Below are 15,419 nucleotides of genomic sequence, written 5' to 3'. Positions count from 1 at the left end.
GTGCTTTTTACGTGCCACCAGCACAGGTGCCAGGGGAGACTAGCAGCGGTCACGATCGGTTGGTGCTTTTTACGTGCCGCAGGCACAGAAGCCAGTTAAGGCGGCGCTGGCATCGGCCACATTCGGATGGTGCTTTTTATGTGCCACCGGCACAGAAGCCAGTCGAGGCAGCACTGGCATCGGTCACGTTCAGATGGTGCTTTTTTTACGTGCCACCGGTACAGAAGCCAGTCGAGGCGGCGCTGGCATCGGCCATGTTTGGGTGGTGCTTTTTACGTTCCACCGGCACAGAAGCCAGGGGAGTCTGGCATTGGCCACGTTCGGATGGTGCTTTTTATGTGCCACCGGCACAGAAACCAGTCAAGGCGGCACTGGCATCGGCCACGTTCGGATGGTGCTTTTTACGTGTCACCGGCACAGAAGCCATTCAAGGCTGGCAACGGCCATGTTCGGATGGTGATTTTTACGTGCCATCGGCACAGGTATCACAACTGCTGTTTCCATTTGATATTTATTTCGATGTTCATGTGTATATAACAACGCTATATACATCTGCACCAGCCGTGGTGTTGTGTTCCATTATGTCCTGCTTCAACTCTGATCTCTTTCTTCTCTCCATTTCAGACATAGTCCTGCTCTAAGCTATTCACCACCGAGTCCCCATCTCAACCAGTCCCTGTATTCCGGCTCCCTGCGAGATGGTGACCACCACACAAAACGGTACTTCCTCCTCAATATCTTCTCTCTTTTGTTGTTGGTCCACCTGTGTCTCCCTTCCTGTCCACATCACCGTCTGCATGTACCTCCTGTCCACCTGTGTCTCTCTTCCTGTCCGCATCACCGTCTGCATGTACCTCCTGTCCACTTGTCAGCATCACTGTCCACCTGTGTCTCCCTTCCTGTCCACATCACCGTCTGCATGTACTTCCTGTCCACTTGTCAGCATCACTCTCCACCTGTGTCTCCCTTCCTGTCCACATCACCGTCTGCATGTACCTCCTGTCCACTTGTCAGCATCACTCTCCACCTGTGTCTCCCTTCCTGTCCACATCACCGTCTGCATGTACCTCCTGTCCACTTGTCAGCATCACTGTCCACCTGTGTCTCCCTTCCTGTCCACATCACCGTCTGCATGTACCTCCTGTCCACTTGTCAGCATTACTGTCCACCTATCTACCCCGTCCTCCTGTCAGTCTCAGTGTCCACCTGTGCCGCCTCCCCCTTTCTTGCAGCATGCCTATCAACAAGTACCTCCTGTCCACTTGTCAAAATCAGTGTCCACTTATGCGTCCCCCCCGTCCACATTTATCCAGTGATGTCCCCCTTTGCCTCGTTAGGATCACAATCCCTCATTACTGTCCTGCTGTCAGTTCACGTTTGTTTTTGTATTGTTCCTGTCTGTCTGTCTGTTTGTCAGACACCTTGTTTCTTGGAGAGTCTGTCCCCTGTCCCTTTGTCTCGGTCTTTGTCACAGCTTGCCTAGATGTCCCCTAATTGGCTGTGTAGTGTATCTCCACCAGTCTGCTACTCTTTATCATATATATTTATGTATGTTTATGTCTGTATATGTGTTTAGGTATATATATATGTTTATTTATGTGTGTGTGTGTGTAAGTATGTATATACATGAATATGTATATATGCGTGTGTGTGTGTGTGTTATATATATATAATATATATATATTATATAAGCAATAATAAATCTCTGAACGAGGTATGAACTAAGGGTGGGTGTTACTGTAGCTTGTAGCCCCAGGACAACATCGTCTCCCAATGTTCTCCTGGTGCTACAAGCTACAGTAACACCCACCCTTAGTGGTTAGCCATATTGAGATGGCAAGTATACCTTATAATATATATATATATATATAGATAAATAGATATGTGTATGTGTGTATATATGTATCTCTATATGTATATTTATCTATATGTATATTTATGTTAACGTATATGTTTATATGTACCTGTAAATATAGTTGTTTGTGTGTGTGTGTGTGTGTGTGTGTATATATATATATATGTATGTATAATATAGTATATATATGTATGTATATATATGTATATATATGTATGTATATATATATATATATATATGTGTGTGTGTGTATATATATATGTGTATATATATATGTGTATATATATATATATATATATATATATATATATATATATATTATCTATATATGTGTATATATATGTGTAATCTATATATGTGTATATATATACGTGTGTATATATATATGTATATATATGTATATTTAACATTGTGGGGTCCCTAAGGAAATTGGATAGGCTTACACATGCACACACACACACACACACACACACACACACATATATAGACCCAGATATACAGACATATGTTACACACACACATTCATATACATGTGAGTGACTGTCGCACGCTGTTTACATAAATAATTGTGGGTGTATACATGTAGCACTAAAAATAAACTGTTTGTGTATTTTAGTAAGTGTGCCAACGGGTGTATATAAATGTGTGTGTGTGTGTGTACGTCCATACACATACCAGCACACACATACTGAGACACGTACACACACTCATACTGAGCCACGTACACACACACTGAGCCAGTGTTTAAACAGGTGTCAAGTTTTCAACACAAACCAGGCACTATATATAAAAATATATAGACATACATTTGTATATATATATGTGTGTGTATATATATGCATATGTGAAGAGATAGATGTGGACATGTATATATAAAAGTGTTGATAGATGCACATGTGAGTGAGTCTGTATGAGTATATATATATGCTGTGTATTTGAAGTCTGTGCGTGTGTATATATTATATATATATGTATATGTATATGGAGGCGCAATGGCCTAGTGGTTAGGGCAGCGGACTTGCGGTCGGAGGATCGCGGTTTCGATTCCCAGACCGGGCGTTGAGTGTGTTTATTGAGCGAAAAAAACCCTAAAAAGCTCCACGAGGCTCCGGCAGGAGGTGGTGATCCCTGCTGTACTCTTTCACCACTCTAAAAGGCGGTGCTCCAGCATGGCCGCAGTCAAATGACTGAAACAAGTACAAAAAAAAAAAAAAAAAATGTATGTATATAGGTGGAGGCGTGGCAGTGAGGTAAAATGTTTGCCTCCCAACCATGTGGCTCCGGGTTCAATCCCACTGCATGGCACCCTGAGGAGGTATCTTCTATTATAGCCTCAAACCAATCAAAGCCTTGTGAATGGATTTGGTAGATGGAAACTAAAAGAAGCCCATAGCTGGTGATGTGGTGTGTTTACAGCCCCGTAACTTAGCTGATCAGCAAAGGAGATTGATAGAATTATTTATATTTCATCATCGTCATTATCATCATCATCATTTAACATCTGCTTTCCATGCTGGCATGGGTTGGGACGGTTTGACGTAGAGCTGGCTAGGCAGAAGACTGCACTCCAAGAGGCGTCTGATCGGCAACCGGCAGCTCCAAGGTCGTTCAGTCCCTGCGTCTGTGGAGACTCCGCGGCAAACAGGGCGTCCCGTTACTCGGGATATGCATGCGGGATGTCGGGGACCGCTTGTGAATTCAATATTCCCAGGAAACTTCTTCAAAAAGAGAAGAAGCCGGCTCAACCCACCCGGAGTTTTGGTTGGCCCGAGGCTATAGCAGAAGACACTTGCCCAAGGTGCTATGCAGTGGGACTGAACCCGGAACCATGTGGTTGGATAGCAAGCTACTTACTACACAGCCACTCCTGCGCCTTATATATTTATCTATATGTATATTTATGTTAATGTATATATACATATATATACATACACATATATATACACATATATATACACATATATATATATACACACATATATATACACACCACATATATATATAATATAATATATATATATATATATATATATATATATACATACATATATACATTATGCCGTCACAAGTAACAAGTAAGTAACTGCCCATGGCTTCACTGTATCTATTTTGGCAGGGTTACCCTTATGGCTGGATGCCCTTACTAATGCCAATCACTCCTCAGAGAGGAATTGTGGAAAATGAAGTAATGTAGTATTTTGAGTGAAGCTGTCTGATAAGAAGTTTCCTTCTCAATCACATGGTTCCAGGTTCAGTCCCACTGCATGACACCTTGAGTAATTGCCATCTACTTTAGACCTGGCGTTATAAGTGGATTTGATAGAGGAGCGAAATGAAAGAAGCCCTTCGTGTGTGTGTGTGTCTGTGTAGTGCAAAAATTATAAATAACATGAAAAAGAGTTGTAAAACTCTTTACTCTCTTTTACTCTTTTACTTGTTTCAGTCATTTGACTGCGGCCATGCTGGAGCACTGCCTTTAATCGAGCGACTCGATCCCGGGACTTATTCTTTTGTAAGCCCAGTACTTATTCTATCGGTCTCTTTTGCCGAACCGCTAAGTAACGGGGACATAAACACACCAGCATCGGTTGTCAAGCAATGCCAGGGGGAAAAACACAGATGCACAAACACACACACGCATATATATATATATATATATATATATATATATATAAACGACGGGCTTCTTTCAGTTTCCGTCTACCAAATCCACTCACAAGGCTTTGGTCGGTCCGAGGCTATAGTAGAAGACACTTGCCCAAGGTGCCATGCAATGGGACTGAACCCAGAACCATGTGGTTGGTAAGCAAGCTACTTACCACACAGCCACTCCTGCGCCTATATATATATAATATATATATATATATATATATTATATATACATATATACGACAGGCTTCTTTCAGTTTCCGTCTACCAAATCCACTCACAAGGCTTTGGTCGGTCCAAGGCTATAGTAGAAGACACTTGCCCAAGGTGCCACACAGTGGGACTGAACCCGGAACCATGTGGTTGGTAAACAAGCTACTTACCACACAGCCACTCAGTTTTATGTTCTGGAAAAATAGAAGGAAAATTCTTTTACATTTTGAGTATACACTCATCTACAGAAAGAGCAGATGAGGGGAGAAAAAATGAAGGAAGAAAAGAACATGCATATGTCAGTTAGATGGCATCCGCATACTGAAATGACTGGAAGAGGAAGAGGTTGCTATAGCTATATGTGCTTATGTTTGTTCCCCACCACTTCTTTGTGACCAGTGTTTGTTTCTGTTCCTGTAACTTAGCTGTTGGGTTGTCCGGAAAGTTTGTGCCAATTTATAGTAGCTTACCTTTCGACTTATTTTAGAACATGGTCGAGACCATAAGATAGGATTTGACTACATCACCATCAGTGGGCTTGGCACCTGAAGAGGAAAATCCATGTTTAAGCTATATTTTCGTGGAAGGAGGTTTGTGTTCCTATAACCTGTGTTAATTCTGTAACCCTTTAAAATGGAAGATAAGAAAGTTCATTTTCGGCATTTGATGCTTCGGGAACCAGACAAAAATTGCTGCAGCTCGGCTGGGATGTGTTACCCCACCCTCCATATTCACCAGATATTGCTCCTTCGGATTTCCACTTATCCAGGTCTCTGCAGAATAGTCTTAATGGTAAAAATTTCAATTCTTTGGATGACGTAAAAAGATACCTTGATGAATTCTTTGCCATGAAACAACCTCAATTCTGGGAAGAGGGTATTTTTCAAGTTAAAGGAAAGATGGAGACGCATTGTGCAACAAAATGGTTCATATTTGGTTGATTAAAAATGTAATGGCAACTATTTATTGACCTTTTTCTTTCCTTTAAAAATCGGCACAAACTTTCCGGACAACCCAATAGAATATGTAACAGTCTTTATAAAAAGAAAAGAAATTCTTGGGTCACTTCATTTGACTAAAACTCTTCAAATCAGTGCCCCAGAATGACCGCACTCCAATGACTGAAAACAAGTACAAGAGGTTTAGATGATCTTACACTGATCTTCTCAGCTGTATAATCATTTCGTCTGACTATTATTTCTCTCCTCCTCTCCATCCACAGAAAAGAAAATCCAGAGACAAAAAAATCTGCAACTACAAAAGACAGGTGAGTCCATTTTTATAGTCATTTTGTTACTGTTGTTGTTTCTAAAAGTGGTGCTCCAGCATGGCCACTGTCCAATGCAGTGCTTTTCAAACTTTTTGCTGGAACGGAACCCCAAGGAAACATTCCACTGGCTCGAGGAACCCCTGTGCAATAATTTAATAGCCTTATGCACACAGGCGCAGGAGTGGCTGTGTGGTAAGTAGCTTGCTAACCAACCACATGGTTCCGGGTTCAGTTCCACTGCGTGGCATCTTGGGCAAGTGTCTTTTGCTATAGCCTCGGGCCGACTAATGCCTTGTGAGTGGATTTGGTAGACAGAAACTGAAAGAAGCCTGTCGTATATATGTGTATATATATATATATATGTGTATGTGTGCGTGTATGTTTGTGTGTCTGTGTTTGTCCCCCTTGCATTGCTTGACAACCGATGCTGGTGTGTTTACGTCCCCATCACTTAGCGGTTCGGCATTAGAGACCAATAGAATAAGTACTGGGCTTACAAAGAATAAGTCCCGGGGTCGATCTCCTTGACTAAAGGCGGTGCTCCAGCATGGCCGCAGTCAAATGACTGAAACAATTAAAAAGAGTAAAACAGAGTATATCTGCACAGGAGAATTAAAAATTACTGCCGATTTTAGCAGTTTTGTAACTTCTTGCGGAACCCCTGGACTGTACTGGCAGAAGCCTAAGGTTCCGCAGAACCCTGGTTGAAAACCACTGGTCTAATGACTGAAACAAGTAGGCACAGGAGTGGCAGTGTGGTAAGTAGCTTGATTACCAACCACATGGTTCTGAGTTCAGCCCCACTGCGTGGCACCTTGGGCAAGTGTCTTCTACTATAGCTTCGGGCCGACCAAAGCCTTGTTAGTGGATTTGGTAGATGGAAACTAAACGAAGCCCATCATCGTTTAACGTCCGCTTTCCATGCTAGCATGGGTTGGACGATTTTGACTGAGGGCTGGCGAACCAGATGGCTGCACCAGGCTCCAATCTTGATCTGGCAGAGTTTCTACAGCTGGATGCCCTTCCTAACGCCAACCACTCCGAGAGTGTAGTGGGTGCTTTTTACGTGCCACCAGCACAGGGGCCAGTCAGGCGGTACTGGCAATAACCTCGCTCGAATCTTTTTACACGCTTTCCATGAGTTGGATGATTTTGACTGAGGGCTGGCGAACCAGGTGGCTGCACCAGGCTCCAATCTTGATTTGGCAGTGTTTCTACAGCTGGATGCCCTTCCTAACGCCAACCACTCCGAGAATGTTGTGGGTACTGGCAATGGCCACACTCAAACAGGAAAGCGGATGTTAAATGATGATTCTGATAGTGATGATGTGAGGGGAGAGTAAGAGATGGCTAAAGATAGGGGTGGTAGTGAATGTAGGGAGTGATGAACAAGGGTGGAGACATGGATGGTGAGGAACTACCAGTGTGGGGTGTTTTGGAGTGAAAGATACAGGAGTAGTTCAGAAGGGGGAGGTATGGAGGTATAGTTAGTCGGGGAGGTGGTGGTAGAAATGAGAGGGCATTGGGAATGGTAGGGGGATAAGTGGGCCGATGGGGTAGGACAGAGGGAAGATCGCAATGGATGAAGGCCCAGTGTATAGATATGTATGCTCACCGTGATTGCACGGGGGCTCAGTCCGCTGCTTTTCGTCTAGGTGCCAGTGGCAGCTGCTTGTTCATTGGGTGGCTGTTTTCTGCTCCATCAGCGCTTGATCTCTGGGGTACCAGAATTGGATGCACTTCTCCTCCTATCTGTTGCTGTGAAACATATGTGTTGGGCCGTCAGCGCTTGATCTCTGGGGTACCAGAATTGGATGCACTTCTTCTCCTATCTGTTGCTGTGAACCCATGTGTCGGCGTCAGCGCTTGATCTCTGGGGTACCAAGAATGGATGCACTTCTCCTCCTATCTGTTGCTGTGAAACATATGTGTCGGGCTGTCAGCGCTTGATCTCGGTTGGGGTACCAGAATTGGATGCACTTCTCCTCCTATCTGTTGCTGTGAAACATATGTGTCGGGCTGTCAGCGCTTGATCTGGGGGGGTACCAGAATTGGATGCACTTCTCCTCCTATCTGTTGCTGTGAAACATATGTGTCGGGCCGTCAGCGCTTGATCTGGGGGTACCAGAATTGGATGCACTTCTCCTCCTATCTGTTGCTGTGAAACATATGTGTCGGGCTGTCAGCGCTTGATCTCTGGGGTACCAGAATTGGATGCACTTCTCCTCCTATCTGTTGCTGTGAAACATATGTGTCGGGCGGTCAGCGCTTGATCTCTGGGGTACCAGAATTGGATGCACTTCTCCTCCTATCTGTTGCTGTGAAACATATGTGTCGGGCCGTCAGCGCTTGATCTCTGGGGTACCAGAATTGGATGCACTTCTCCTCCTATCTGTTGCTGTGAAACATATGTGTCGGGCTGTCAGCGCTTGATCTCTGGGGTACCAGAATTGGATGCACTTCTCCTCCTATCTGTTGCTGTGAAACATATGTGTCGGGCTGTCAGCGCTTGATCTCTGGGGTACCAGAATTGGATGCACTTCTCCTCCTATCTGTTGCTGTGAAACATATGTGTCGGGCGGTCAGCGCTTGATCTCTGGGGTACCAGAATTGGATGCACTTCTCCTCCTATCTGTTGCTGTGAACCACATGTGTCGGGCCGGTCGGCACGTGACATCCACAGGTCACAAGCCAGCTTCCAATCGAGATCCATGTGCGTGTTTCGACTGGGCCTACTACTCCAGGCATGGCTAACTGATGGGGATGGGTTAATGCAGCTGACCCTCACCACAGAATGTAAAAAAAAAAAAAAAAAAAAAAAAAAAAAAAAAAAAAAAAAAACTTATTACATTGTTGCAGAGTGGCTGTGTGGTTCCGGGTTCAGTCCCACTGCGTGGCATCTTGGCCAAGTGTCTTCAACTATAGCCTTGGGCCGACCAATGCCTTGTGAGTGGATTTGGCAGACGGAAACTGAAAGAAGCCTGTCGTATATATGTATATATATATATATTTATGTATGTATGTGTGTGTGTGTTTGTATGTCTGTGTTTGTCCCCCTAGCATTGCTTGACAACCGATGCTGGTGTGTTTATGTCCCCGTTACTTAGCGGTTCGGCAAAAGAGACCAATAGAATAAGTACTGGGCTTACAAAAGAATAAGTCCTGGGGTCGAGTTGCTCGATTAAAGGCGGTGCTCCAGCATGGCCGCAGTCAAATGACTGAAACAAGTAAAAGAGTAAAAGAATAAATAGTTTTGAAGAATTTCTTTTCATGTTTTTTTTAAATGTTTTTCGTTTTTTTTTTTAATATTTTTTTTTTCTTCTACAGACCCAAAAAATCCTCTTTAAGCATGTCAAATGAGAAACCAGCTGAATGTACTGACACATCGAACGATAAAGAATCCGGCATCATCAAGTGAGTAGCTCCCCAATCTCAGGCCATTTGGTCTCATAATGGGACGTTTCGGCACAGCAGTTTCGGCCCTGCCGCTATTTGGTGGTACTGGTTCTGGTTCAGCCCTGACTTATATGATATCAGACACCCTAACATCTCCCTCATTCTCTCTGTTTATTTGTGTGAATATACTCCATGCCGCCTCCTCTGTTTATATATGTGAGTTTATTCCTCTTTATGCCCCTGGGGAGAGGGGGGGTTGTCAATCAGGTTCTGTCCATAAATTGCAATGACCCCCTCTGTTTGCTTCTGTTTTTCTCTCTCATCCTCTCGTTATATATATGTAAGAATATATCTTTTGGATGTCTGTATGTAAGTGATTGTATGTATGTGTGTGTGTATGTCTATTTGTATGTAAGTGACTATACGTGTGTGTGTGTGTGTCTATTTGTATGTAAGTGATTGTACGTGTGTGTGTGTGTGCATATGTCTGTATGTAAGTGATTGTACGTGTGTGTGTGTATGTGTATTTGTATGTAAGTGATTGTACGTGTGTGTGCGTATGTCTATTTGTATGTAAGTGATTGTACGTGTGTGTGTGTGTGTGCATATGTCTGTATGTAAGTGATTGTACGTGTGTGTGTGTGCATATGTCTGTATGTAAGTGATTGTACGTGTGTGTGTGTGTGGTGTGTGCATATGTCTGTATGTAAGTGATTGTACGTGTGTGTGCGTATGTCTATTTGTATGTAAGTGATTGTACGTGTTGTGTGTGTGTGTGTGTGCATATGTCTGTATGTAAGTGATTGTACGTGTGTGTGTGTGTGTGCATATGTCTGTATGTAAGTGATTGTACGTGTGTGTGTGTGTGTGTGTGCATATGTCTGTATGTAAGTGATTGTACGTGTGTGTGTGTGTGTGTGTGTGTGTGTGTGTGCATATGTCTGTATGTAAGTGATTGTATGTGTGTGTGCGTCCATCTATTTGTATGTAAGTGATTGTGTGTGTATGTGTGTGCATTTATACACACAATCCTGTACCCGTACTCGTATAATATATACCTTTAAATTGTTTTGTTCCAGAAAACGAAAGTCACACCTGACACCTACCAGTGCCAAACTCTACGAGTGGACCGATTCCCCTGATGACGAATGTACTTCTCTTAGCCCGTATGTAAAAACTTTTATTTTATACACACACACTTATTCAAACACCAATTAAAAATTCCTTAATATAATCATATTACCGAATATTAATTCAAACTTCGATCACACGTTAATTTTTAAAACTCTTCCAAATATATAAGAAGCTTATCCCCCAATATTCACTTTAAAATAAAACAGTTGTATATTTAACCCTTTAGTGTTCAGATTATTCTGTTAAATGTAATAATTTTTCACTCAAATTGTTTTGAATTAATCAGGCATTATCTCATAGCTTTGAGGTTTCAATGATGTGATGACTCTTTTACTCTTTTACTTGTTTCAGTCATTTGACTGCGGCCATGCTGGAGCACCACCTTTAGTCGAGCAAATCGACCCCAGGACTTATTCTTTGTAAGCCCAGTACTTATTCTATCGGTCTCTTTTGCCGAACCGCTAAGTAACGGGGACGTAAACACACCAGCATCGGTTGTCAAGCAATGCTAGGGGGACAAACACAGACACACAAACACACACACATACACACATATGTCGGTAGCACATAAGAAAACACCATCCGAGCGTGGGCGTCTGCCAGCCTCGTCTGGCACCTGTGTCGGTGGCACATAAAAAACACCATCCGAGCGTGGCCGTCTGCCAGCCTCGTCTGGCACCTGTGTCGGTGGCACATAAAACCACCCGCTACACTCTCGGAGTGGTTGGCGTTAGGAAGGGCATCCAGCTGTAGAAACACTGCCAGATCTGACTGGCCTGGTGCAGCCTTCGAGCTTGCCAGACCCCAGTTGAACCGTCCAACCCATGCTAGCAAGGAAAGCGGACGTTAAACGATGATGATGATATATATATATATACATATACGACAGTCTTCTTTCAGTTTCCGTCTACCAAATCCACTCACAAGGCTTTGGTTGGCCCGAGGCTATAGTAGAAGACACTTGCCCAAGGTGCCACGCAGTGGGACTGAACCCGGGAACATGTGGTTGGTAAGCAAGCTACTTACCACACAGCCACTCCTGCGCACGTGATTTCCTAACTAATATGTAGACACACACACAGACAGACATGTACATAAATAAATAAATAACAATCTCTTTGTATTTGTGTTTTTAGAAAACCGCGACTGAACACTCATGTCGCCCAACAGAATTCTCAACAGTTTGCCCCACCACCGAAGAAAGAGAAGAGTCAGATGAGAAAGGAGAAACACAGCAGTAATTCGACAAAGAGGGCCAACAGGTAAATTCATCATCATTATTATTATTATTTTTATTATTACTTGCAGGACCCATGAATAGTTCATGGAAATTAATGGTAAAGTTATTGCGTTATTTCTGAAAACCTTACCCCCAAAAACCTGAAAGTGTGGCCCGTGTTGTGTTTGTATCAAAAGATGGTCACTCATCTGTTAATCAGTGAAAAGTAAAGGAAACTGGAACATGATGATTACTTTATGCACTTTACATATATATATATATATATATATATATATATATATATTAGGCGTAGGAGTGGCTCTGTGGTAAGTAGCTTGCTAACGAACCACATGGCACCTTGGGTAAGTGTCTTCTACTATAGCCTTTTTAAAAGAAATAGTAGCCCTTTGACTGCTATTTCTAATATTTTCGGTACGTGGTTTAAGCAACTTGTTGCAAAAACCCCTTATTATTATAATATATATATATAAATGGCGGTGCCCCAGCATGGCCACAGCTTGTGAGCTGAAACTAGATAAAATAAAAATTATATATATATACAGGAGTGGCTGTGTGGTAAGTAGCTTGCTAACCAACCACATGGTTCCGGGTTCAGTCCCACTGTGTGGCATCTTGGGCAAGTGTCTTCTGCTATAGCCCCGGGCTGACCAATGCCTTGTGAGTGGATTTGGTAGACGGAAACTGAAAGAAGCCTGTCGTATATATGTATATATATATATATATATGTGTGTGTGTATATGTGTTTGTGTGTGTTTGTCCCCCTAGCATTGCTTGACAACCGATGCTGGTGTGTTTACGTCCCCGTCACTTAGCAGTTCGGCAAAAGAGGCCGATAGAATAAGTACTGGGCTTACAAAGAATAAGTCCTGGGGTCGATTTGCTCGACTAAAGGTGGTGCTCCAGCATGGCCGCAGTCAAATGACTGAAACAAGTAAAAGAGAAAAGAGAAAGAGAAATATATATATACACTCTCTATATACTTTATGCTCCATTTTATAGACTTAATATACAGCTCTTTCCCTCTTTCTCTCTTAGTGTTCACCTTACCTCCTTTTTCTCTCTTTTTTTCCATTCGCTCTTTGCCTTTCCCTAATGCACCAATTATTATAGGCAGAACCTTTACAATTTCCATATTCCAAATTCTTGTCATTCGGCACACTGCCTCATGAAGGTCACTGCTACCTGTTACTGCGCATGCAATCATGTTCTGCCATCTGTTGGTGCGCTATAGAACTAGTCTGGGAACTTTTGATGCCACTTCATATTCACCTTGCTTGGAAAGGGGTGAGGTTTGGCCCCAGGAAAGGCATACAGCTTCTATAAATTCTGTCTGACCCATGCAAGCTTTGAGGAAAGTGTGGTAAGTAGCTTGTTTACCAACCACATGGTTCCGGGTTCAATCCCACTGCGTGGCACCTTGGGCAAGTGTCTTCTACTATAGCCTCTGGCCGACCAAAGCCTTGTGAGTGGATTTGGTAGACGGAAACTGAAAGAAGCCTGTCGTATAGTTAATATATATATAATATATATAATATATATATATATATATATAGGCGCAGGAGTGGCTGTGTGGTAAGTAGCTTGCTTACCAACCACATGGTTCTGGGTTCAGTCCCATTGCATGGCACCTTGGGCAAGTGTCTTCTACTATAGTCTCGGGCCGACCAAAGCCTTGTGAGTGGATTTGGTAGACGGAAACTGAAAGAAGCCCGTTGTATATATGTGTATATATATATATATATATATGTGTGTGTGTGTTTGTGTTTGTCCCCCTAGCATTGCTTGACAACCGATGCTGGTGTGTTTTGTTTATCAACCACATGGTTCCGGGTTCAGTCCCACTGCGTGGCACCTTGGGCAAGTGTCTTCTTCTATAGCCTCGGGCCGACCAAAGCCTTGTGAGTGGATTTGGTAAAAGGAAACTGAAAGAAGCCCGTCGTATATATATATATATATATATGTGTGTGTGTTTGTGTTTGTCCCCCTAGCATTGCTTGACTACCGATGCTGGTGTGTTTATGTCTCCGTCACTTAGCGGTTCGGCCAAAGAGACCGATAGAATAAGTACTGGGCTTACAAAAGAATAAGTCCCGGGGTCGAGTTGCTCGATTAAAGGCGGTGCTCCAGCATGGCCGCAGTCAAATGACTGAAACAAGTAAAAGAGAGTAAGAGTATTAAAATGGTACCGAAGTAGATTTTATTGCATTGATGTAAACTGCGCTTGCTTATGATGAAGTAAACCCTTTTTGTTTTATTGTAGCAGGGCCTGGACTAGTTTCTTTGCCCCTAATTGATTCTTTGTTTGTCTTTTTGTACAGACCACCGCGGTTAAAGAACATTGACCGGAGCAGTGCCACGCACATGTCAGTGACAGTCGGTAGTGTGACGGTGGTGATTACGGACTACCAGCCGAAGAAAGACCGACGGTCTTCGACGGACACTCAGAACGTCAGTCCTTCAGACAGCAGCGACACGTCGTCACCAACCACAGCCAACGACTACCACGAGGACTCGAGCGTGGACAACAACTGAGGACGGAGGGGTGCGGAGAGGAAGAGGAGGAGGAGGAGAGATAGACATAGATTATAGGGAGTGTGGTGGCGTTGCGAGCAAGCGAGAGAGAGGAGGAGGAGGAAGAGGAAGAGGCAGTCATGGAACGAAGGCATGGAAAGTGGGTGGGGGGGATGCGGAGGAAATTCAGGGTAGGGCATTCAGAGGGGACACGCAGTGTTGAGTAGGGGACAGCCTTGAAGGGAGCATCAGGGAACAACTAAAATGAACGGTAAGTTTGGCGATTTGAATCCTAGATCCCTACTGTGGTGGTGGGGGGCGGGGCCCTGTAGTCAGTTTGTTTCCCTTTGTTTTTGCTATTGCATTATTTGACATTAAGGGGCCAGATGGAGAAGGGGTCCATATATATATTGTTCCCTGTATATCATCACCCCCCCTTTTTTTTTTTTTTTTTTAAATTTTATTTAAAAAAATTTTTTTTTTTAAATTTAATTTTTATTATTTATCTGAATTTTTTTAGATTTTTTAAAAATTCCATCTGTCATTTGGCATTGTACCCCCATGCACAACATGACTTTACTTTTATTATTAACCGTAAGTCAACGAGGACTCTCTTCTGCTACGTGGCCCCTCAACCTGCTATGTATAAATAAATAAATAGCAGCCAAATCCTCCCTCGAATCACACCCCCACCCAAGCATCTTTAAAAAAAAAAGTATATATCTATATATATATATAATATATATACATACACACATACACATATATGTATATAATGTAGTAGGAAGGACACATCAGGCAATGTAGTCCAAATTTTATACAAAAAACATGATGGGATGGTCACAACTGGAACGTCTGGATCAGGCCTGACCTGACCTGGGGTTGGGGAAAGGTGTTTTAACGTCAGCGCTTACTATCCCCACCACCAACACCGACTGCTACATTTACCCCACACCACCACCACCATCACCGCTATTACTACCATGACCACCACCAATGCTACCACTTTTACCACTACTACTACTACTACTACTACCACTCCTCTAATACTACTACATCCACCACCACTACTTACATGTTCTGCCTTCAGACTTGCTTGCTTGCCTCATCTCTCCACCCCTCCTGCCCCCCTCATCCTCCACCCTCCTGCC

The 15,419-nt window shown here is 43.2% G+C and overlaps 1 protein-coding gene across 1 annotated transcript; it reads left to right on the top strand.

Moving 5' to 3' along the window:
* Nucleotides 1-588: 588 nt before the first annotated feature.
* On the top strand, nt 589-14,928 carry LOC115226994 (YY1-associated factor 2). Its single transcript, XM_029797947.2, has 6 exons — nt 589-720; nt 5,940-5,984; nt 9,315-9,401; nt 10,463-10,549; nt 11,654-11,779; nt 14,076-14,928. The coding sequence occupies exons 3-6, from the start codon at nt 9,337-9,339 to the stop codon at nt 14,287-14,289; spliced, it is 492 nt and encodes a 163-aa protein (XP_029653807.1). The 5' UTR covers nt 589-720; nt 5,940-5,984; nt 9,315-9,336; the 3' UTR covers nt 14,290-14,928.
* Nucleotides 14,929-15,419: the final 491 nt, after the last annotated feature.

Source organism: Octopus sinensis, unplaced genomic scaffold (assembly GCF_006345805.1).
Source record: "Octopus sinensis unplaced genomic scaffold, ASM634580v1 Contig01073, whole genome shotgun sequence".
NCBI classification, from domain to species: domain Eukaryota; kingdom Metazoa; phylum Mollusca; class Cephalopoda; order Octopoda; family Octopodidae; genus Octopus; species Octopus sinensis.
This window is presented reverse-complemented; position numbering and strand designations above follow the sequence as displayed.